This window comes from Otolemur garnettii, unplaced genomic scaffold (assembly GCF_000181295.1).
Source record: "Otolemur garnettii isolate 467f Iridium unplaced genomic scaffold, OtoGar3 scaffold00007, whole genome shotgun sequence".
Classification (NCBI taxonomy): Eukaryota; Metazoa; Chordata; class Mammalia; order Primates; family Galagidae; genus Otolemur; species Otolemur garnettii.
The window spans coordinates 13,652,740-13,678,311 of NW_003852402.1; the positions used below are offsets into that span (position 1 = coordinate 13,652,740).

The 25,572-nt window shown below is 49.8% G+C and overlaps 1 protein-coding gene across 2 annotated transcripts in view; it reads left to right on the forward strand.

Annotated features, from left to right (window-relative positions):
* Window positions 1-25,572, forward strand: part of LARGE1 (LARGE xylosyl- and glucuronyltransferase 1) — a 514,791-nt gene that overhangs the window by 480,806 nt on the left and 8,413 nt on the right. For both annotated transcript variants that reach the window (XM_012801262.2, XM_023509378.1), the window contains exons 12-14: window positions 2,225-2,388; window positions 9,800-10,078; window positions 24,786-24,932. In XM_012801262.2, coding sequence (XP_012656716.1) covers window positions 2,225-2,388; window positions 9,800-10,078; window positions 24,786-24,932 — 590 coding nt within the window. The remainder of the gene's footprint in view (window positions 1-2,224; window positions 2,389-9,799; window positions 10,079-24,785; window positions 24,933-25,572) is intronic.

Below are 25,572 nucleotides of genomic sequence, written 5' to 3' on the forward strand. Positions count from 1 at the left end.
AAATTAATCTGGGGGTACAGATTTTTAGTTTACCTTATTTTCAATTATAAGATAAGATTCAAGTTGTAGTTGAGCCCTTCACCCAGGGGGGCATGCTGAGCACCCTCACATTGTGCACAGTAGGTGAGATCCCACAAATGCCCTCCCTCCTCCCACCAGTCACCCTCCCTCCTCCTCCCTCCCCTTTCCCTCTTTTCCCCTCCTTCTTGCTAGACTATAAGTATATTTCATCATTCCTGTGCACATGTAGTTATATATACATTAGTTTCATATTAGTATTGAGTACACTGGATTTTTTTTTTCCATTCTAGAGATACTTTATGAAGAAGAACGTGTTTCAGCTCCATCCAGATAAACATAAAAAATGTAAAGTCTCCATTTTTTCTTGTGCCTGAATAGTACTCCATGGTGTACATATGCTACAGTTTGTTAATCCATTCATGGGTTGATGGGCACTTGGGTTGTTTCCATGACTTGGCAATTGTGAATTGAGCCACAGTAAACATTCTGGTGCAAATGTCCTTGTGGTAACATGATCTTTGTTCTTCTGGGTGGATACTTCGTAATGGAATTGTGGGATCAAATGGAAGATTGACTTAGGCTGAATCTTAAAAAGTAAATAGAAGGGTTTTAAGGTGCAGAAGACATGGGCAAAGGGAGGGAGGGCATTACAGAGAGGGACGAGTATAAAGGTGTAAGGGAAAGATGGCTTTGAGTGCAGAGAGAAGACTATTGCTAAAGAGTCCAGAGTACATGGGGACGATAGTCAGAAGTCCATGATTGGGTGGTGCCTGTGGCTCAAGGAGTACGGCACTGGCCCCATATACCAGGTTGGTGGGTTCAAGCCCAGCCCCAGACAAAACTGCAAAAAATAAAAAGCAGAAGTCCATGACTATTACAGGAAACCTGGGTTTAATTCTGCAGGTTGGAAGGGCTCCATGGGCTCAGAGGGTCCTGCATGGAATGAAAATTCCAGCTTCCTCGTCTTCTATTCATTCAGTGGTTGGCATAGAGGGAATCTTCCAATAGGACAACAGTTTGACTTGGAAAGCTGCAGAAAATCCTAAAGATAGCCAAGAATGTCTCATAAATCACTGCATCTCAGCTGACTCCCCAGGCAGCATTTGGAAATACAGGGGTGCATTTGGAATGGCATGGGACCGTCTGAGAATGCTATGAGCATTTAGTGGGCAAAAGTCAGGATTCTGTTCTTCCATATATGGGGCAGGTCCCTCTAGTGAAAGAGTGCCCCCCCACACAAAATACCAGCAGCAACTCTGTTGGTATCTCTTGCTCCAAGGGAGATTGCTCGAGCTCAAGAGTTCCAGACCAGCCTGAGCAAGAGCAAGACCTCATCTCTGAAAATAGCAGAGTATTGTGGTGGGTGCCTATAGTCCCAGCTACTCAGGAAGTGAGACAAGAGGATCTTTTGACCCTAAGAGTTTGAGGTTGCTGTGAGCTACAATGCCACAGCACTCTACTCAGGGCAACAGAGTGAGACTCTGTCTCAAAAACAAAAGAAATGTGTTTGTTTTGTTTTCTTTCCTGTAGCTGGTACAAAGTTGAAATTGGTAGCTCCAGGGAGAAAGACGCATCAGGTCATGCCAAGGTCCTTTTTGGTGTCAGCTCTTCTCTTCTTTGGACACTTCCCCCTGTTATTTGAAATTGTTGTGCCAGGTCATCTAGGAAAACATTTCTTGTTTGCTTCTAGGGGGTTATGGTCGGTTAGACACTTGTCAGTAAGCACCACCATTGTTCTTAGCTAAGAGGGGGCTCATTTCTCAGACAGCAAGGGCATCATCTTTTCATCATCACCTTTTTGAAATTAGATTCAGTTGCAGGAGGAAATAAATGTGGTTATCCTCTCTGGGTCTAACCAGTACACTTCAACCTTTTTTGTCTCACAGCATACTTGAACCTATAGTTAAACTTCTGCAGCACACTTTAAATTGTGAAAAATATGAGTAAAAAAATGAATAGACTTAATGTGCTTTGAACTTCTTCTGAAAATAATTTACTTAATCTTTAAAAACTTTTACGGCACACCTAAGTTCCTCTCATGGCACACCAGTGTGCCCCGGGATGCCCGTTGAAGATCACTGGTATGACCCATCCGCAGCGTCCCCAGGGGTCATAAACTAGGGAGGGCAGGGCCCAGCAGGGAGGCTTGTGGGTCCCTTGGGCCTCTGCTGCTTATTCCCACGCCCCCTGTCCTGCCTCGCAGCTCCAGAAGCAGCTATCCGAGCTGGACGAGGACGATCTGTGCTATGAATTCCGACGAGAGCGCTTCACCGTGCACCGCACCCACCTGTACTTCCTGCACTACGAGTACGAGCCCGTGGCAGACAACACAGATGTCACCCTGGTGGCCCAGCTCTCCATGGACAGGTATGGCATATGGCCCCGCCCACCCCACTCTGACCCCGCCCACCACGCCCGGCCACGCCCACCTTCCGCCTCCACCTTACTGCTGCTGTCTGCCGGGAGGACAGAGGATGGAGAGGGAAGGCTGGTTCCCATGCTCAGAATACTGCAATCTGACAAGGCTGGACTTATATCTCATCACCCACCCCCCACCCTAGCCCACAAAACCAAGGGCTGTCATCTCACTGCTGTTGTTTGAGAATGAAAGGAAGGAATGAGTCTTCAGAGGTGAGGAAGAGGCGGAGTGTGCAGACAGGAGCCCCAGTTTGCCTCCAGAAAGCATCTGCCTTGTACATTTGCTGATGCTGCAGCTGTCATCTAGCGCTTCTGGGCAGGACTGACACAGGCCCCGCCCTGATGTCACCTACAGTCTAATGCGCTGATTGTCAACCTTGGCTGGGGACAGATTAAATCACTTGGAAGAGGGCTTATATAACACATTCACGTTTTAAATGAAGATAAAATCAAATTCTCCATGTTAAGGCTGGATGGAGGTCTGCGTGGGTCTTCAGTCCCTCAGGTGGTGTGGCTGCCCCTCAGGCCTCTCCCATCCGGTACCTGGAGCTCAAGGACTGTCCGACAGGCACCTGGGTTCAACATAAATATTGCCCAGGTAGAACCCAGGTGCCTGCCTGTGCTGCATCCGATAGGCACCTGGGTTCTACATAAATCTTGTCCATAGAACCCAAGTGCCCGCCTTCTACTGAGCACCACCGGTTCTCCTCCGTCTCATTCACGCCTCCTGGTCATATTTTCAGGATCAAGGTTGGGAGTAGTGGCTGCTGATGAGAATAAAAGCTGAATCTTTCTAATCAGAATAAAAAGTGGCTTAACAGTGGATGAGACATGGCCACTGGAGTTCTCTGTGGTCCAGCTACTTTTTGAGTTTGACTTGCAGGCAAATCACTTGACCTATGCTAAGCTTTAGTTTCTTCCATAACCAGGGAGTGGTAATTATATCATTATCACAATTATCCCTGAGATTGTAAAGATCTGATGAGAGGCTGCAGCCCAAAACTTAGCCCTGATGTCCATTCACAGGCTCCCTAAATGATACTAGTACTGTTGACCAAAATCTCCATATTTGTGCTGCTGAGTAAAAACGTCAGTCCCCAGCCAGTGATCCTGGGCAAGTCACTGGACATCTTTGGGTTCCTGTTTTCTCCTTTGATGACACAGGGCTCAAAATACTTGCCACACAGGGTCCTGTTAGCATTAAACAAAAGATTCTCGGTAAAAGCCTTGGCACATATTTGGTGTCCCATAAATATTGTCCAGACTTGAACATCCTTACAAAGACATCTGCACCTGGTTGGTATCTAGGAGTGGTGAGGTGATGGAAGAGAAAAAGAAAACAGGAGGACCTGGGTTCAAAGTCCAGCGTGCCACTGCCCGCCTATGTGAGTTCAAGCAAGGGTAGCTCAGCCTGTGTGAGCTTTGCTTGCCTTACCTAGGAGGTGACAATAATGCTGTCTGTCCAGGTCTCAGACTATTGTTTTTCTATAAAATAAGAAGCTGTAAAGTGCCCAGTAAGGAGTAGGTGTGAACAAACACTCATTTCCCTTTTCCTAATGATTCTTACCTCACTGCTGGCTGTGGAATTTGCTATCTGGAATTAAAAACAAGAAGAGGAACATGTTTTTAGTTATTAACAATTCAAACCCATCCTTCTGCACACACCTATCAGCAACAAAATTAAGCCCCTCTATCTGTTGCCAGAGGGAAGCGTCCTCCTGGTGTGGGCCACAGATGACCCAGCAGGACTCTTCCTCGCAGCCCTTTAAATGGAGTCCCCCACTTATATCTACTATGGACACCAATCCTAGAGGCCTTTGCTTCAAAGCGCATCTGGCCCAAGCATAGCAGATGCATGGTACCCATGAACACATTGTGACCAGTGTAGCCGTCTGGTCAGAACCTCAGAGAGTCCAAGGAATTCCAGCCCCTAAGGAGAGACCCTTGGCAGGGCACCACAGCTGATGAGGCCCATAGCAGTGCTCCAGCTACTGAGTCTGCACGTACAATTATAATGCAGCACAGTGACTCGTGCCTGTTGGATTGATTTTTAATTTAAGAAACATTTCGGGTGTGTTTGTAAACCCACACATCTGAAATAGGCCCTACGTGAATGCCACAACGAATTAGGGGAGCCGGCCTTCAGCCTTCCATGCCTGGCTCCCTCTGGAATTCTGTGCAGGAAGAATGAATGTTGCCAGTCACCACTGTGGAGCCGGGGATCTGCTTCTCCTTCGGTGGCTAGGAATCCTTCCCTCCCATCCCAGCAACAGTGGAAGAGCCAGAGGGAGCAGACCAGGAGAGAGGGCAACTCCAAATTCTGATACCTGGCCAGAGAGAGTCTGGCTCTGCAGTGTCCCTTGGACAAGGATGTTGAGGTGCTAACTACCATTACAGTGAGTGACAAGGGGCTGATGGTGTCTGTTCTCTGCAAGTGGGGGAGAGAGAACAGAGTGGGCAAGCAGGGCCCAATTCTCCATGTCGGTTCCCAGGACTGGCTGCATAGATCACCTGGGAGCTTTTCAGAAGTACAGATTTTCTATCCCCACCCCAGACCTCCTGAGCCAGAATCTCCAGGTGGGGCCCCAGAATAGGGGTTTCAGTAAGCCTCCAGGTGGACCCTAAGCACTTTACATTTGAAAGCACCGACTGTTCTACAGAGCAAGGGATAATTCTTTCTCCATATACCAACTGTATGTTTTTTAAAATATAAGGCAAGCCACATCATTAAACCCTCAATGACTTCTCATTGCATTTGGAAGAGCTTCCTCACCACCCACCATGGCGCTTGCCCCGCCCTGACACCTTCATCTCTCTCCTGTGCCTCACTCGCCTGTGCTCCATCAACACTGCTCCTCTTTCTTGTCATTTGAAAGTGCTAAGCTCATTTTTACCCCAAGAGCTATTTCCTGGGAAACCTTTTCCCACAAACTTTCACTAAGCTGGATCCTTCACATTAATGGCTGTAACAAAGTACCATAAACTAAGTGGCTTATAAATAACAGAAGTTTACTTCTCACAGTTCTGGACACTGGAAAATCTAAAATTGAGGGGCAAGCATATTCAGTGAGGGCTCACTGGCTCACTCCCTAAGCCTCTTCTAATAAGGGCACTAATCTCATTCACAAGGGCTCCACCCTCATGCTCTGACCACCTCCCCTTATACCATCTTGGGGAGTCAGGATTTCACCATATGAATTTCACCATTGCTGTTCCTGCTGTGTCCCTGTTCTGGGGCCTCCCCAGCCCTTCCTTCCATCTGAGTTGACCTTAATTCGATCATCTTCCATCTTCTCTCTCCCCCTGTATACAAGCCCTTGTAGTGCAGGACCCTTGTCTGTCTAGCATACCTGGCGCATCAGAGATACTCAGTAAATATTTGTAGGATGAACATGTGTTTGAAAGGCAGAAGTGGAACCTGAGGAGGAAATTACAGCTATCATCCATCGAGTGCTTGCTGCATATCTAGCTTTGTGCCAGACACTTTCTGTAATTATGTCATTTAATACTCTCAATCCAGTTGGATATCACATTAGTTATCTCTTGCTGCTTCACAAACTATCCTGAGTCCTAGCAGCTTAGTAAAACTACCTTAATGAGCTCAGGACTCTGCAGATTAGCAATTTGGGCTGGGCTCATTTACGGATCTGCTGCCAGCTGGGGGTGGGGGGGCTCTCCTGGGGGTTGTCTGGCCATCAGTGAGGACAATGGGGACTCTCAGGTCATGTAGTTCATTATCTAGCAAGGTGCCTTAGGCTTGTTCATGTGGTGGTGATCCCAAGGTTACACAAGCAACAGGGAGCAAGCCCCCCTCACACAAGGCCTTTCAGCACCTCTGCAAGTGTCGTGTTTGCTGATGTCCTCCAGACACAAGCAAGTGGATGTGGCCAGCCCAGATCAGCATGGAAAGTATTGCCCGAGGGTATGAGAGAGGATGAAGGATGATTTATACCTACTTGGTAGTCTGCCAAACATATTTTTTTCTGCAATGACAAGATGAAAGTGATTTACTTTCTTTCCTACCAAACATTTTTTATTTTTTTTATTAAATGATAACTGTATACATGAATGCAGTTATACCAAAGATATTGTTATCCACAGTATATTTATGTGGAAACTGAAGCTCAAGGATCAGTCACCAGTTCCCAGGTAGACTGACAAGGTCATGGGTCAAATCCAGGTCTGTCTGTCCTCCAAACCCACAGTTGCAGACCGTGATAATGGACCTTGCAGCCTGCCTTGCGGCAGTGCACCAGAGCAGAAAGGCTGCCTTGTAGAGTGTGAGTTCCCCATCCCAGCAGAGGCTGAGCAGTGCCCTGCCCGGCTGCCCAGGCCCACAGATGCTCTAGCGTTCCTTCTAGCCCAGGCCTTTTAGTTTTCTGCCTGGACTATCTCCCTGCCTGCTCCCTTATAACTACAGAAACTGCACAAGGCTTCCTGTCTTAATGGGACTCCCTGGAATAACACCCACCTGCTTCTAGATCTGCCAAATGTAACTCTCAGGCCATTGCTGAGCTTTTGTCCCCCACTCCCAGGCATGAAGCAATGGTGGGCCCCATGGGAAGTGGAAACAAGTCTGGGACAAGGAGTCAGGTCTTTGGGTTCTAGTATGGACTCTTCTAGTGATTCATCCTGGGCCCTGGAGCGAGGCCCACCCTCTCTGAAGCTTAGCACTTGCCTGGTAAAAATGATATAATCGATCATACAGATGTGGTGGTGTACACCTGTAGTCCCAGCTACTTGGGAGGCTGAGGGAGGAGGCTCACTTGAGCCTAGGTGTTGGAGGCTACAGTGAGTTATGATCACACCACTACATTCCAACTGAGCAAGACCTTGTCTCTAAAAAAATAATTTTTTAAATGATATATTAAGTCCAAAACCAATCTCTAAGAGTCTAAACTGATAATTCTCTGGTTTTAGAATTAACCTTCACTTCTTGAAACATTTTCCAGCAGCCCAGTCATTGCTGTGCCAGGTCTTTATCGTCCTTTGTATCCAAAGCTACATGGGGACAGCTCTTAGAGAACAGGTGTAGGAGAGAACCAGGAGAAGGGTCAAGGGCACTGAGGGTCCTTGAGGCAGATCCAAGAGGGAGGCAGGAGGGGAAGGAGCAGACAGACAACAGATACCAGGGGAGGAGCACACTCTTATTCCAGGAACCACGAGGGGAAGGCATTCGGGGATGTCGCCCTCAGCCTGACACCACTCCACCTTAAATAATGATCTGGGTCCTCGGCACTGGAGTTGAACAGAGCTGGCTGAGAATCTGCGTTCTCTACTTTGTAACTGTATGATCGAAGGAAGTCATTTCACCTCCTTGAGCATCCCTGCCTGTGAAATGATGATGAAAAACTCAATTTTATATAGTTACTGTGAATATGAAATGTGTGGCCAGCACATGGCACACGGCAGGAAAAGGTATAGAGATTTATTGTGCCGTTATCACCTTTTATATATTATCCTCATTATCATAAACCTTGGCTTAGCACTGTTGTTCAGGTCCTGGCAGAAAGGTTGGTTCCAAGGGAGAAAAGGTTGGAGAGATTGGGGCTGGTGGCGTAGAGGCAGAAGTGGGTGTGTCATCCATAGCTCTTGCTCACTCGGGGAGGTTCCCTGGAACGTCTGGTAGCATGTCCCGTAAAGCTCAACTTACTGTTCCCATTAACAGTGCCTACTTTCTGAGAACCTTAAGTATTCTCACTCTAAATTCTCAGGAGAGCCTGGAAGGAGGGCTGCGCCGTGCGGGACTTGATCACTCCTGGGAAAACTCAGCGTCAAAAACAAGTCCCACGAAGTGGTCCCTTCTTCATGCCAAATGTCTCTCTCACCTCACACTTCCTATAGCAACTTTCATCTCTCCATGCAGAAATTATCCTTGCTCTTTACTCTGCACTTCTCAAAAGATCTGTACACGTGGCTCTCCCTTGAAATGCAGCTTACCCCCATGTTGCAGAAGATGCAAGTGAGGGGTGGGGGAATGATTCCAAATCCCAGATCCTCGGAGCCCAGGAGAGAGCAGGGCCCTACAGCAGACTACAGGTGGAGTCAGTGAGGTTAGGTGGTTAGGTGTCCTGGAGAGGGTCGCACCTCTTTAAAAGATGGCGCAGGTCAGTTTGACTAGCATGATAAACCGTGAGAAGCGGAGGGTATTTTGCCCTGATGAGTGTCTTAATCCTCCACATTGAAAGAGGAGGCAAATCTGGGCAATACCGATTCGCAGAACCCTGGAGAGGAAGGAAAGCCTGCAAGTCCTTGAGAGAAAGCCATTGAAACAAGATAGGTGTGCCCATTGTCTTTTGTTTGGAATCTTGGAGATGCATAGAATCGATTTCCTGGTAATTGTCCAAATAAAGTGGGCATTCCGACCAGGAGGCTGCTGACTGGATACCTCTTGCTGGGTACAGAGGAAAATTGAAATAGGCTTCTGCTGTTTCTTAGCTATAGATTTTATGTACCAGGCACTTCTAATGCCTTTGAAAAAAATATATATCTTTATAGATTTCTCTTCAAACATTTTTGCAGAACCCTCTCTGCTGGAAACCCCTTTTGTTTTTTCGCTGGGCTCTGTTCTTCCCGCTCTCCCTGGCTCAGCAGCTCTCAGGTGGCTTCACAAAGTTGGCTAGAGCCCTGGAGCAGTGAGGGCTCCGGAACATGAAGACAGCATCACCCCAGGCGAATGTTTGCTCCCAACATTCTTACGATTTTCTTCTATTCACTTTTCAAGGCAACCAGTGTTATTTTTTTCCTCACCATTTCCAAGGCCCTACAAGGTACCTGTGTACATACACACACCTGGTCTCTAAGTCCAAGAATCAGAGCGGACCGCACACCTAGTACTCCCATGCACTCCTTAGAAAAATGGGAAGAATGACAGCTAGTGCCCTCGGCATGAGTGAAGGCACCCGTAATTGCCGTCGTTGTGACTCTTGTTTTTTCTCTTTGTAACTCAGTGGCCTGGTTTGTCTGAGATGTCTATGGCTGGTCACTGCATTAGGAGATCAGCAGAGCTGTTTCATACCTTTGCTAATAGAGTAAAATCATAGAAGTTTGGGGCTGAAAGGGCATCTTTAGATCACTTAATATAATCACCCCACACATATACATTGAAATGAAGAGGCTGAGCCTTACAGGGGGATGTGACTTGATGTCCTGTGTTCATTTGGAAGCAGAGGAAGACTAGAACCCACAAGTGTTTTTATGCCTGTCTTATCAGTAAAGGCACCAAGTGCTGATTCAAGGAGGGGTTTAGATTGGGAGCCGGTTGACCCAGTGGCCTTGGAGGCAGAGGCTGCAGGAGGCCCAGCGGATGAGGGCTGGACGGCCGTCCCCAGGACTCACCCTCCCTCACCGTCTCTTGCAGGCTCCAGATGCTGGAGGCCATCTGCAAGCACTGGGAGGGGCCCATCAGCCTGGCCCTCTACCTGTCGGACGCCGAGGCCCAGCAGTTCCTCCGCTACGCGCAGGGCTCCGAGGTGCTCATGAGCCGCCACAACGTGGGCTACCACATCGTGTACAAGGAGGGCCAGTTCTACCCCGTGAACCTGCTGCGTAACGTGGCCATGACCCACATCAGCACGCCCTACATGTTCCTGTCCGACATCGACTTCCTGCCCATGTACGGGCTGTACGAGTACCTCAGGTGAGGACCACACGTGCACTTGGCCTTTCTGGGGGGCCAGCTGGGATCCAGAACATGGAAGGGGCCAGGCCATGTCCACCCAGCCACAGAGCTGGGCCCCGAGTCCGCGTGAGGAAATGTTGGTGGTAGGGTGGTGCCTGTGGTTCAAGGAGTAGGGCAGTAGCCCCAGATACCCGAGTGGGCAGGTTCAAACTTAGCCCCGGCCAAAAACTGCAAGAAATGTTGGTGGCAGATCCTGGTCTGGAAAGTATCTCTTTTCTTTAGCATCTATGAAAACAGACTGTCCTCCTCATTTTTGATCAAAGTTCATGGAACCATTCTAGAAAGATTACTGCCTATTCTTTAAAATGAATCTAAGTTCTCATGGTGTCTGACACCTACTGAGTTGCTCCCTGGGGGCCAGGTGCTGTCCCATTCCCTCCCCACCATCTCTGCTATATCTTCTTGGGAAGATAGTGGGAAGAGGGCCGGAAGCCAGTGGCCCAAGGTTGCATGTCTACTAAGGAGGAAGCTGCGTCAAAACATGGCCAGTCCATCTCCACAGTGCTGGGCTTACTTACTGCCTCACGGCTGTTTCTGTGAATCTGTAGTGTCCTTTTCCAACTCTTCCCCATGTAGGGAGGCAGGTGTCTAGTGGCTGCAGGCAGGACTCCCCTAATGAAAGGCCCCAGTGGAGCTGTGACATGTACATCGATCAAAGAACAGTTAGCTGAACTGAAGGGAACTTGAGAAGTCCTGTAGCCCAGAATCCTATTTTACACATGAGGAAACTAAAGTCACAAGACTTAAGTTGGTCCGATAACATTTCTTTCAAGTCCTGTATTTGGTATCATTGTCGGCATGGATTATCTGTACTGCCAGAGTGCTTGCCTGGTCCAGGCAGCGTGGGGTGGTTTGCACAAGTTATCCTGGTGATCTGCACAGCAGCCCCAGAAGGCCGGCATGGTGGCCTCATCCTACAGCAAGGAAGACTGAGGCTCAGAGGCCCAAAATGATGGGCTCAAGTCCAGACAGCTCTCTCCAGGGTGTGACCGGGCGTCTGTCAGCCCCAAGCCTGCAGGCCACCTGCTTCATGATTGTCAGGCTGTGCAGAGATTTCTGAATGTCCCCAGCAGGGCAGGATCTGATGTCCTTCTCTCACTTCTCTTGCCTCCCACCCCCACCCTGTCATCTGCCTAGTCCTTTCTGTCTATTGGTATCTTTCTCTGTCTTGCTGTTTGTCCCTCTCTCTTCCTCTCTTCCTCTTTAAAAGAGCTTCCGAGAGCCTTGAGCCTGTTGTATGGAACCAAAGCATAGTATGAGCAGCCTGAGTTCTCTGTCGCACTTTTGACTGGGGTTTCCTTCCAGGGGCGTCTTGGAGTTTCACAGCCTTAATCCCTGCCCCGTGGCGGGAGGAACCCCTTCCAGCCTCTCTCTGTTAGAAACAGTAGGGTGAGTGACCCCCAGACAGCATGAACCTGAGTCATAGAGAGTGTGGGGGGGTCAGGGGGAAGGTGGTGGTGGTGCTGCTGGGATTCCCAGCACTGGCAGGCACCAGAGGTGGCCTCCACCTGCAGCCTGGTGCTCCAGCTCCTGCTGGGGTCCTGGTATCCCAGTGTGTGAGGTGACGGCGCCCCCATGTGGCCAGATGGGGCTTGCAGCCCCGGATTCCTATAGATTCTGAAACTTTGCCTTCCTAAGGATGACAAGCTCCCAGAGGGGTGAACAGATGAGGGAGTGAGGGCCACCCTACACCAAGAACAGAAAACTTCAGGATTGGACCCCTGCCCAAGGGTCCTCTCCACCCAGTTGAAAGTGAACCCAGCCCCCTCTTGGGAGTCTGTGGTCTCTGCCCTTTCCTGTCCAAGGACTGTTTTATGATTTGACCTCATGAGCATCATGTTTTAAAAAACAAGACACAAGAACAGACTTTTTATGTTGTCGTCCACCGTTTTATTGATCAAAGACATCACGAACTGCTAATTAAGACCTTCCACAAAGTGAGGTGACAGGCTCTGCCCTTTGCTTTAACATCGGCTTAGAGCACAGTCACTGGAGGTCGTAGCTGGCACCTGCCACCTTACCACAGGGACGTACGTCGTTCTCCTCGGGAGCTGTGAAATATTGCAAATTGCTTTTAAGACTTCATTACTTCCTTCACAGACCTTGCCCTGGAAAGCTGAGTACAATTCAATAGGGAGACCACAGCTGGCATCTCTCCCCTCAATTGTGGAACTGTGGCTCTGGGGACAGGGCTAAGGTTCCTAGTATTTGTGTTTTTCTTTTTCTTTTTTTGCAGTTTTTGGTGGGAGATGGATTTGAACCCACCACCTCTGGTCTATGGGGCCAGTGCCCTACTCGTTTGAGCCACAGGCACCACCCAGTATTTGTATTTTTCAGGAGGAACTGAGAATCTGAATCTTTATATAAGATTTTTTTTAATATTGGCAACTAATTTTCAAAAATTGTTTTGAATTCTGTTGAGGCAGAGCAGACATAACTGTAGGCTGCTTTGCCCTGTCTCAGCCCTACTCCAGCCACCAGTGTGTAACCCAGGACTAGGTCATCCCAGAATTTTGAGAACAGTCAGAAACGTGATTCTCTCAAAGCCCCAAATAAGCATGCCCTGTCCCTTTCTTATGAAGGTAATCACATCGACTTGATCTTGGCTGACAGGGAATGTGTCAGATGGCCCCTGTGAGCAGTGTTGCATTCCTGGATTGAGGTAGGGTTAAGGGTGCTGTTTGCCACGGTAGCTGAGGACCCCAGTAAGGCCAGCAGCCTCTCTCGGAGAATGACCTCAGCTCTGATCTCCAACAAAATGCTGTACACAGCCTCTGTTACAATGTTAAATATTACAGCCAGTGCAGTGGCTCACACCTGTAATCCTAGCACTCTAGAGGCCAAGGCTTAAGGATTGCTTGAGCTTAGGAGTTCAAGATCTGCTTGAGCAAGAGTGAGACCCCATCTCTACTAAAAATAGAAAAATCAGCCAGGTATTAAGTGCCTATAGCCCCAGCTACTAGGGAGTTTGAGGCAGAAGGGTTGTTTGAACTCAGGAGGTTGAGATTGCTGTGAGCTGTGACTCCATGACACTCTAGCCTAGGCAACAGAACTAGGAAACTCTGTTTCCCCCTGCAAAAAAATGTTAATACTAGAAATGTTCCACATATGGAACCCTCACCACATGCCAGAAACCCTGCCAGCTCCTTTGCCTCGTTACAAGTGACCAACTGAGGCCCCAGTGAGGTTGCGTGGCAGTGTCAGGAAGAAGGTGTCTCTCCCTTGGCAACAGTCTATGGAAGGGGCCAGATCACTCTCAAACCCCAACATACCAGAGCAGGCTGACTGGCAGCTCTGACTGCACCCCCAAACACTCATATCACCCTTTTTGGGGGGTTCCACTTGGTTACCAAAAAAAAGTTCAGCATCACAGCTCTCTGAGCAGTTGCTTAGCAACCAGCTAATATTACAGCAAAAACAAACAGATCAATTGGGAAATAATGGAATCAGTTTTATGCATGGGCATAGCTGCACAGTGCCACTAAAAGCTCTTCCCCACCCCTTTACCTATTCCTTCTGCAGAGTGAACTTGTAAATGTTCAGCTTTCACTGGAGATTTCAGAACTGTTAAGGGAAAGTCGGCAGGGCATGGCCAGAGTCATGCAGAGCTGCCTTTGAATCAGGAGTCTGCAGCACTGACCAATGGTATGACTTGGGGTGCATCCATGGTCTCCTCGTCCTCCATTCTCTCAATTAATAAATACTCACTAATAGACTCTTGCAGAGCTTTATATATTTATACCCCACTCAGACCCTGCCACTGCAAACTCTGCCACCTTCTTTCCGGCTTGGGGAACTGCATGTGACCATTGCCAAGTTTTTCTCCTACTGAAAATGAGAAACTCTATATGCACATTCATTCACTTAAAAAAAAAAAAAACGTGAGCATCTATTGTGTTTTAGGCTGCGTGCCGCACTGCAGGTGACAGTGTGGCCCTGGGGTCGTTCAGACCTGCGTTTCAATGTTGAGGACTTATTGGGTATTCCTTGGCCATGGGAAAGTAACCTCTAACTTGCCTTTTCTGTGGAGAGGGATCATAGTGTTTCCTCCCTCATAAGGTCCTGTGGGAAGATGACGTGTAATTGTGTTTGGAAAGCACCTGGCAACTCCTGTGGCTAAAGTCTGGTGGCTGATGTTCCAGGATGTCAGAGGCATCAGAGATGGGCCGCCCGGCCAGCTTCATCCTGAGACTTTGCACCTCCATGGGGCTGGGCCAGGTTTCTGCCTCTTTCACTGACCCTGCAGAATTCTTTACATTGATGCCTAAAACTGAAAGCGTCTCTACTGTCCTCCCTGCTTTTGCTTTCTAGGGGACAAAGATGTCACACTGGGCGGAGACGACATTTTGCAATCTATAGGAATGCCAGATTTCTGTTTTATTCTCTTCTTTCCAGGGTGACGTCTGACCCCTCCCCATCCTATTTCCCCTGGCACATAATGCTATTCTATAAATACTTGTTGAGAAAGTGCAGAAATTTGCGCAAGGCCAGGTTGAGGTGGCACCAGGGTGCCTGCCGAGAGACTTTGCCGGGTGGCATTTCCTTGGGTTCATTCGTCATTTTAATTCTGCTATATCTGTGCCATTTAACATTTATTGAGCACTTCCAACGTACTAGCCCCCGTTACAAGCCCTTTCACGTGCATTTTATCATTTAACCTCACCGCAGTTCATTTTACAGATGAGGATGATTAGGCTAAATAACGTGGCCTGAGGCACAGCAGTGCCGAATGGCCAACTGCTTATCTGGGTTTATCCATAGATGCTCTGTGCTTAACCTGTTTACTGATCCAGTTGCCTGATGGGCCCATCTCATTTCTGTCTTCATCACAATGGCTGCGATCAGCACCACACTTAGTATTTGCCGAGTACGTTCTGTGCACCAAAGAACCCTCTTAATCTTTGCATGAAATGATACGTTGAGGCCTTACAAGATCTCACAGCACGCTCATACTATCCCCAATTGAGGAGAGGAAACTGTGGCACCGAAATGTCACTTGCTTAAGAGTGCAAGCGGGTGAGTGTCCATCCAGGTGGGATGGGGGTCCAAACAGGCCACCCGGAGCTGCCCTCCTGACCGCCAGGCCTCCCCTGCGTAGGCAGCATTTAACTTGGTGCCACAATGTGGTGAAAGCCCTACAAGGCTTAGCTGTCATTGCTAACAGTGGGCAATGGGCTGATTAAATAGGGATGCTGAGACTGACAGGAGACGACACGGGTGGAGTCCCTCGCACACAGCCCTCCCTGTGCAGTAGCTATCATATTATGTTTTATTATTTTTTAACTTTGCCACCAAAAGCTCATCCTTAGCCTCCATGTCTCTCCTGCCCCTCTAGGCTGTCAGGTTCTACCTCTGGGTATGTTAATGCCATCAGTTAAGCAGCTGCCCCATCTTGGGAGGGGCCGGGAAGGGCTCTGATTTGTGCCCCCATCTGACCTCATTCCTTGTGTGTGCATCTCCCCATGGGTGACACTCTCCAGCCTGTCTCCCTCATTTGCAAGTCCTTGCTGTTGTACCCACACACCTCCCAGAAGCCACCCTGCCAGGAACTCGTTTCCTGGGCAGCTGGAATAGGCTCAGAGCAGAGCCCGCTACCCGGCCTCCACGCTGAGGGAGAAGCGGGGAGGACGGGACGGGGCTGTGCAGAGCTCTGCCCCCAGAGCGAGCAGGACCGATAAGCAGCCGGCAGAGCCCCACTCCTTCCTTCCTCTCTGCCCACAGGTTCTTACCCTGAGGTAGGCTGCTTAATCCTCGGGTCTTATTAGAATAATTTCCCATTGTGCTTTTTGGAAGCCAAGCTCACTTCTAGTACTGCTGAAGCCAGTCAGTTTAAAGGGGCATTGGGGACAGCTAGAGATGGGAGGGGCTTCTGGCAGTTTCTGTAAGTCGCACAGCTACGCACACAGGTGCGTGCCCTTCCTCGCCTTCCGCTGGCTGTGTGCACCTGTGGCAGCCTCGGCCCTGCTGCTCACCCCGTGTCACTTGCTTCCTGGTTCATTCCCAGACACTCTGCCAGGAATAAGCTAAACTCAGACGACAGTGGCGCATCTCAGACCGTCCTTTGCCTTCTCTCCAAACGCACTAACCCCCACTGGCTAGTGTCCTCCTAGGAGCAGCATACAAGAGTATGTGTGCACAGCCATCCGAAAAGGACCCAGGGAGGAATAAACACGCAGTGACAAGTGCCTTCCATGTAGCAGGTGCTGTGCTGGGTGCGAGGCGAGTGTTAGTGGAGGAGAAGTGGTTTTATTCCCTTTGTAGAAGTGAGACGAAAACCCAGGAGATAAATATGCCCAGAGGTCAGATGCATTTAAGCAGCAGAGCTGTAAGTCCAAGGCAGGTCTTTGTTGTCTTCAAAGTAGCATCCTCTGTCCCTCATGAGCAGTTACAGATTGAACAGACTGATTTCTCTGTCCCCTGGGTGTTGCTGAGAGCCACCATGTGCCTAGCACTGTGCAGGGACTAAGAACATAGACCTGGGTCAGGCTTGCCGCAGAGCACAAGCCCAGCAGGGCTGGTCCGTGCACACTCAGCCGTCCTTCCAGGGAACTCAGTGGTCTGGAAGGGACCAGTCCCAGAGCAGATGCAGACTCATTATCAGGGCCCATGGGGGGGTGGGGGTGGGGGACAGAGGTTCTAATTGTGCACAGACCATCGAGAGGAAGAGGAATGCCCTTCTGGGGTTTCCGGAACACACGCACACTCCAGTCTCTTTCCCTCCCTCGTTCCCTTTTAATGCAACTGTTAGCTTCAGAACACCGTCCAAGAACTCTGTCCACTCTCTCTTGCTCTGACCAGCGTTACTGCTCTAAACATCGGCCCCTTTGGTGCTGGTTACCATTCAGTCCCCCTGTGGCTCCCACTCCTGGGGCAGGAATTGGGATGTTCCAGCTTTGCCCACGTGAGCGTCCACTCTGAAACAGAATTGGCTGCGCTGACTGCCTCGTGGCACTGCCACGAATGGCCGAGGCCACTGCTGACAAGTGACAAACTGTTGGGAACCACGGAGCTGAAGGGACTGGAGCTGCTGCCAGAATGCTCGGGGACAGCCCAGCTTGTACACACTCTGCACCCTGTGTTTCCCGGCCTCACGTGTCAGAAAGCCCATTGTTTAATCAAACCTGAGCTGTAAGGAATCCAAGTGGTTCTCATGCTAGTTCCCAGGGACGCCTCTGAAAATCTGTTAGTGTGGTGATTAGCCTGTGATTTTTGATCTTTCCTGATTAATTCTAGCCTGTATGAACTTACTTAATACAATTATCATCATCTCATGATGTAGTTACTTATTAACTTCTCAGAGCTCTAATAGCTTTGGTACTAAGCTGAGAATGCTAGTTACCTATGCTATAGGTTACAGTGATTAATGAAGTAATGCATATAAAGCGCTTATCACATTGCTTGGTACCAAATACAGGTGAACACCTGTTAATATCACTTATCAACCACATAAAGACTATCTAAGAAATGCAGGTGCAGCCAGGAGTGGTGGCTCATGCCTGTAATCCCAGCACTCTGGGACTCGGAGGCAGGTGGATTGCTTGAGCTCAGGAGTTTGAGATCAGCCTGAGCAAGTAGGAGATGCAGTTTCTATTAAAAAATAGAAAAACTAGCTGGGCATTGTGGCAGGTGCCTATACTCCCAGCCATTCAGGAGGCTGAGGCAGAATGATCGCTTGAGCCCAGGAGTTTGAGGTTGCTGCAAGCTGTGATGCCATGACACTCTTCCCAGGGAGACTCTTCCCTCTGTCTCAAAAGAGAAAAAGAATGAAAGAAATGCAGTTTCCCCAAAGCCTGTAAGCTTGCTTGGTGCCCGAGCTTTGCAAGTACTTACCCTCCCCTAACTGGCTCGCTCCTACTTCCTGATGGGAACGTAGACCCTCCTTGGTGACGGGAAGCCCTACATGACCACGCACCCCGAGAGTCCCACACATTTCCTCCCTCCCTCCCTTCCTACACTTTCAATTCTATATGGACAGAGTTTGTACCGTTCACTCAGCTCCGCGCCCAATATCTATGTGTCTGGTTTGATTAATATTCATTAACTGGTAGATATATTATCTTAGTTCTCTTAATCACCAAGTCCATAAAGTATCTCTGATCATCAAGATAAGAAACAAAAGCCCAGAGAGTTAAGAAAATTGCCTGTGATTACACAATTAGGGAAGGAGTGGCGTTCAGATAAAATCTACACCGTCTGATTTAAAAGATCATGCTCCTTTTCTTCACTGTTCAGCCTTCCTTCAAACTGACACCCCATGGGAGATGACCAGCCCTCAAATGTGTTGAAAATAATTTGGGTTGGCGCCTCCTGGAATACCAGAAGGGCCGAAATCACATGGCAGCCACGTGGCGGGAGGTGAAGAGCAGCTGCCACCTCTATGCTGGGCCTGGGCTCCCTCCTCCTCCGTTTTTTTCTTTTTTTAAACTTTGTTTTATTTATTTATTGTTGGTTGTTGTTGTTGTTGCAGTTTGTCTGGGGCCAGGGCTTGAACCCGCCACCTTCAGCATATGGGACGGGTGCCCTACTCCCTGAGCCACAGGCGCCACCCCCCTCCTCCTCCCTTTTGTCTCCAGGACACTAAAGCTCGGTGTCCCCTGACCATCAGTCACACTGCCTGCACCATCCCTGCCAGCCCACACCATCATTCCATCACTGTCCTGGCCGCGTCACTCTGGCCTAGGACCTATCTCCTTGTGTCCTAGGAGTGTCCCACCCCCTTTGGCTCATGGCCGCGTCACTCTGGCCTAGGACTATCTCCTTATGTACTAGGAACCTCCCACCCCCTTTGGCTGGTGGCTGCGTCTCTCTCACCCCTGCTCCCACCATCCCTTTTCCTTCTCTGACTCTGACTCTGACTCTCTTCCCTCCCTCTTCTAAGGAGCTGTGGCCACGTTGGGCCCACCCAGATAATCCAGTACTGTCTTCCCATCCCAGCATCTGTAACTTACCACATCTACAGAGTGGCCTTGCCGTGTAAGGTGACACCTTCACAGGTGTCTGGGATTGGGACATGGCCATGGTCAGGGGCAGGGTTATCCCACCTACCCCAACCTTTGGTGACCTCCAAGGCCTGTAGGAGCTGCACACCCCTGCCTGCATCTCTGGCCCCACCTCCAGGTCCTCTCCCCCTTTTTTGTTCTTTGCTCATCACACAGGCCTCCTGTTTGTTCCTGGGACACAGGCTGGGCTTGAGGGTCTCTCCACCGACTATTTCCTTAGCCTAGAACAGTATTGCCCCAGTAAGTCTCATGACCTGCTCCCTCACCTCCTCCAAGCTTTGTTCACTTACCCCCTCTCTGTGAGGCCTGCTGACCACCCTTAGTCCTTCCTAACCTAGGTTAGCAATTTCTCACTTGCTAACATACCGCGTTGTCTAGTAATCAGGCTTGCCGCCATCAGCCCCACTGCAGTGTAAGCTCCAGGGGAGCAGGTACCTGTGCTGTGCCCTGATGTATGCACTAGGTGCCCAAGCAGCGCCTAGCACATCCTGGGATGAGTGAACAAATGAAAGGCCAGAGCAGTAACGTCAGCCCTTACCTGAACCTAGAACAGTGGGGAAAGGCCAGGACTGATGTCTGCCCTGGAAGCTCTAGTGAAGCTGACATGCGGGGTAGCAATTACAGGGGCACGGACACTTATTGAGAGCTGGTATCTGCCAGGTGCTGTCTGAGTACTCACATGTGCAACCCCTTTAACCCTCCCCAGCATCCTCTGAGATGAACAGTCTTCGCCACCCCCACGGACAAACTGCAGAATAGAGGTGAGGTCAGGTGAGGACGCAAACCCAAGCATCCTGCCTGCTCAGCCTTCACCCCTCTGCCCCAAGGAGGTGAGGGTTCCTCACTTCTTCTGAGACACTTCCCATAATCTCTTCATGCCTGGATCCTGGACTTTCCCTGGTTAGAGACCTAACTCCAGGGGAAAGGATCGGGCTGAAAGGGAAGGAGAGATGTGCGTGTATGAAAGAGAAAGACAGATCAGTCTTGGGGTTTGGCGATTCCAAGCACCAGGGGAGCCTGACTGGCCAGCAGTCTGCCCCTCCGGGCTGTTTCTATGGCTTTGCAGGCTCCACTGTGCTGTGGGTGTGGGAGGCCTGGCTGTCCACTCACAGTCATGGGCGTGGGAGGCCTGGCTGTCTCACCACTGTTAGCAGGTGGGAGCCAAAAGGGATATGAATTATTTGCATGCTTGAGCAGGTTGAGAGGAGGGGTCCAGGGAGGAGAATGCACAGATAAGGAGTGGGGGACTTGGAGGTTAAACTCTATCCAGCTCACAGTCACCTGCTGGTCAGCTGTGCTGGGCTGCAAGAGGTGAATGCTCTCTGCCAGGAATACTGGAATTGTTTTTGACACAAAGAGGGACTCAGAGCTGGCTGAAGACTGATATCTAATAAGCTCCGTTTTCATAGACATAGAAAAATCTGTTCCTGTTGTAAGTGGTATGTTGTCTCTTCCAAACCTTCCTGCACACTCGCCCTTTCTCCTGCTGTGGGGGCACCAGTATTCCCAGCCAGGAAAGGGGAAGGAGGCGTGGTTGTTAATCAGACAGTTATTGTAAGTCAGACACTGTGTTAGGCTCTAAGACTCTGGGCACTAAGAGAGAAGTAGTTACTTTCTCCGTTCGCAGATGGAGCACCTGTGACCAGGAGAGATTGCACAATGCACCCAAGGTCACCAGAAAAGAGGAGAGGGCAGGTTCTGAAGCTGGTCTTGCCTGGCTCCAAATGACTCATATCTGTAGGTCTCTCTGATGTTTCAGCAGGCTCCTAAGTTACTTACATAGACACCTGCAGTTTCTTTTAAGGGTTCTGAAGTATTGCGATAGGTTTGTAAATGTTTCTCCAGGGATCTTGAAACAAAGGTCAGGGCAACATATCAGTCAGGGTTCTTCAGAGAAATGGAACTGATAGGAGATATAGAGAGTGTACCTAGATATTCTGTAAATATCAGTTTATCTATAGCTATATAGATCAGTATATAGATATAGATACTTAGCAATTTTAAGGAATTGGTTCACTCAGTGATGGGGTTGGCAAGTCTGAAATTTGCAGGGCAAGCCAGCAGGCGGGAAACTCAGGCAGGATTCTAGGTTACCATCCAGGTGCAGAATTCTTTCTTTCCCGGGAAAGCTCAGTTGTTGTAAACCCTTCAACTGATTGGGCAAGGCCCACCCGCATTATCAAAGGGCATCTCCTCTAATCCGCCTATTAGAGATGTTACATCTACAGAATGCCTTCATAGCAACACCTGGACAAGCATGTGACCAAGAACCTGGCCACCATGGCCTGGCCCATTAGCACACACAACCATCAAAGCATCATGTACTCAGCACTCAATGTGTACTAGGCATTACACCGAGCAGAAGCTCTGCGCTTGGCCCCATCAACATACTTTCCAAGTGACTGAACTCTGGCTTTCAGAATGGTTAGAGTAACTTGCCCCAGAGGACAGTTCCAGTAGAGTCAGAAGTACAAGTCACATTTCTCTGATTGCTACTATACCAACCTGCCTTCCAAAAGTTTCCATTTGAATAACCTAGATCTAGCAATCTAAGGGAGATGAATGAAGTTACCATGTCACTCAGCTTGTCAGGACCCGACCCAGAAATCAGGTGCCTGGACTCCCAGCCCAGCTTTCTCACAACCCTACCCCTCTGCTCCTAGGAGCTTCTGAACGTGAAGCACTCCGTCCCCTGTAGGATTCACTTGCCAGGTAAATGATGGTGCAGCCGAGGTGAGATGTACTGACACAGCACAGCACAGAAGGGCCCGGGCTGCCATTATCTTCTCCATCAACAGCTGTGCTCAGAGCCCGCACCCTGGCGCCTCTTCACTGCTGAAACAACTTCATGATGAGACCCTTTCAGGATATCAATATTGGAACCTCCTTGAACTGAGTCTGAAGTGGACCTATCTGGTGACAAATTCCTCTTCGTGTCAGTTTGTATTTTAGTGAGATTACAGGGATTTGCAGGAAGCACTCCAGAAGCTGGTGCTGTCTATGCAGGGGGAGTCTCGGGCTTGCGGAGAGAGCCTTGCGAGGCAAGCTGCTCACTGTGTACTCCGGGCCTTGCAGCGTGTCAGTTAGGGTTGTTTAGTTGCAAGCAACAGAAACCCATGCCAGGTAGCTTCATTAAAGCAAAAAGAAACCAAAGGAAAGCAAATAACAATTGGGTGGCAGATATTAGGGAACCACCTTTGGACTAGGAAAACCAGCGCATGAGACTGTAACACACCGGGGCAGCTCTGGGCGCCTCCACAGCGGTCTTTTAGAAGCCACCAGAGATGTCCAACATGAGATCTCTGCACCTGATGTGCTCAGCTTGGGTCAAGTGTCTACTCCTGAACAACCTGCCTTGGCCTGGGCTCAGGTACACTGGGCAAAGCTGCGGGAGCTGCTTCTCTGACTAGGGGCCATAGAAGGGGAATTAGTTTTCAGCAGGAATTATTCTCCAAGAAGTGATGAACTATAATAGCAACTATGAATATAATAGTAACTTGAGGCTTATATAGAGACACCCACATGTATAGATCTCTATATCCCGCAGGTATGTGTATGCTTATGTATACTTCACCCATTCCCTCTTAGTTCAGCCCTCCCAGCCTTCTACTCCTGTTTCTATAGCATTCCTGTCCTAAAATAATCAGCTGCAGTTGAAATCTTGGGCCCCAATTTAGAGAGACTTGACCTTAGGTTTTTAGCATCCGTAAACATTTACAGCGAGAATGTAGGTACCGTGTGGGCAGAGACTTGAGCTGTTTTGTTTACCTTGTATCTGCAGGTGGCTGGCATGTTGTAGGTGGTCAGTGATCGTTCAATGAGAAGCAACGCACATCAATACTGGACACATCCCTCCAGCCCCGGGGCATCCAGGGCCTTTGCCATCTTGGCCCAGGGATATTATTTATACCCATACGTCCCATCTCCAACGCCCAGAATCAGTAGATAAGGACACACACTTTTCTTGGGGGAAAGTTAATTAACCTCAGCTCCACCTCTAGCTAATGAAGAGTTGCTGTCTAAGGAGAATGCCAGCTGACGTCACGGCCTGGCTGGGGAGGAGGGACTTTCAGGTGCTGAAAAGCTGGCATCATCGTTTGGACGGGCTAAGGGGGAGAGGAATGCAAGACACCCAGGCTAACTCAAACCTCTAGCCCCCAGAACAGCTCAGTACAGCTTGCCACATTCTACCTTGCTGTCATCCTATTGCGCGCCTCCTCTGAAATAGTGACAGGAAGACTAAGGGTCATTTATTATATAGTTCACATAAGCACAGTGATAAAAAAGGAAGTACAAACGATACTCAGGGGGCTGCAAAATGAACTTCCAGTGCGTCCCTCAACCCCCACTCTTCACCAGGCGCAGTTAACCAGGGTGGTTTCAGGAAGCTGTTCGTACTCTGAGCTGGTCTGGATCCCGTCACCATTCAGGGACACCACGCACTGCCCACATCCCTCTCAGAGAGGTGCTCCGCTCTAGCCTGACACCGGCCTGCGAGCGCTCAGAGTTTTCTTGAGTGAAGTGACTTTAATAATGCAGCCACAGACAGTTGTGTCATCTCCCCGGGGGGCGCCACTTCCCATACTTTTCAGCATGCCTTCCCCCAGACAGGCTGCTCTGTCTATGTTGGGGGCAGAAGCAGACAGGCCAGGTTGACATTGAGACCCAGAGGTCTGTGGTTCGAGCAGGAAGCCAGAAAGGAGCAGCAAAGCCTTCCCCAAAAGAGATCATAGGCGATCAGGCCATGGAGTATGACAGTGCTGCGGGGGGGTGGTGACCACGTGTTGCTGTGGGACTGCACAGGCCAGATGTGCCAAGTGGTGTTACGTTACATAGTTCAGTCTTTACAGCAGCCCCGGGAGGGAGATGTCACTGCCATCATTTTGGGGAGGGAGAAATGACATGGTACGAAGCTGCATTATGTACCCAAGTCGGTGGGGCTCGTAACGTGACGTTGCCAGGGTTCAAATCCAGTCTGTGTTCGTTAAAAGCTGTATGATCCTCCCTGAGCCTTTCTTCCAAGTGACAGCCACAGAGCTGAGAAATGGCAGGCGAAACAAGACAGGCAGGAGCTGGGTCTCAGAGGACAGCAGAAGGCAGGTGCACAGGTGGCCGTCAGGGAGACAATGGGGAACTTTCCACCCAGGGGGAGACCAGAGCTCTGCCTCATCTCTCCTGCAGGCACAGGGGCTCTGGCTACTTCAAAGACTCTGGGGGCTCCAAAGTGTTGCAGAGTCACAGAGGTGGTACCTGGGTGATTCTCGTGGCTTTCTGTCCACCTGCTCTCGTGTGGCCAGTGGTGCAGTAGGTATGCTCGGCCAGCCCAGGGGACAGGCCTGCCAAGTGTTTGAGACCTTCTCCTGTGCGTGACTCTGACAGCAGCATACACTGCAGTCATGGGGGGCTCCTGGCCCCTCCTGCCTGGCCTGGCCTCTGTTCACTGCCAATAAGACTCAGCTCTCTGTCTCAGGTATAGCAGACTGACCTCAGGTCCACTCAGACCTCCCACATGGTACTTGGCGAGCTGCTCTATCTCCCAGGGCCAACCATCACCCTGCCCTCCCGGGGCAGCCCTGGGCCTGGTGTCACAGGAACCCTGTCTCTCTGTCTGCCCTAAGCCTGGTCTCATGGGTCATTCCTCTCTCTGCCTGTCCCCCTCTTTTTAGGAAGTCCGTCATCCAGCTGGACCTCGCCAACACCAAGAAAGCGCTGATTGTCCCCGCGTTTGAGACCCTGCGCTATCGGCTGTCTTTCCCCAAGTCGAAAGCAGAGCTGCTGTCGATGCTGGACATGGGCACCCTCTTCACATTCAGGTGAGTGGCCCTCTTGGCTGTCCCTGAGGGTACCTGGAGACCATCTCAGTCCCAGGAAACCCGGAAGCCCAAGCTGCTGGGCCAAGAGTTTGCCACTACCCTGGTCTGCTGTAAGGCCAAAATAGCCCCACACACCCCAAACAGTCTCAGAATCCTCTCTCTCTTCTTCCCTGTGCCGTCTGATTTTTCTGTGCGTGGACGACAGATATTGTCCATCTAGATGGAAGGGTAGATATGGTCGGGCAAGACGCTTAAGCTTGTTACTGTCTGTCCTTTTTTCTAAACTCCATTTAGCCTCCTGCTCCCCATTCTCGCTCGGAATTCTCTCTTGTGTACACTGTCCATTTGTCCATTTGGTGAGGGGGTTCCATTCCATCAGGGGCATGGTGGCGGTTGCTCTTTTTCTTGTTGGTGTGAGTGGTCTGTCCTCTGAGCCCAAGGCCTGGGACGTGCCACAGTCGCTTCTGCAGCATCTCTAGGTCACTAAGGTGACTCCAAAGTTGTGCTCAGCAGATATGGCAGCTGACTTTCCCCATCAACTGAGTGACTGCTGCAAATAGAACCCTCATTTCCCAGGCCCCTAAGTCCTGCAGGAACATCGCAGAGGAGCTACCCTATCACTGTCCCAAGTACCCGGGAG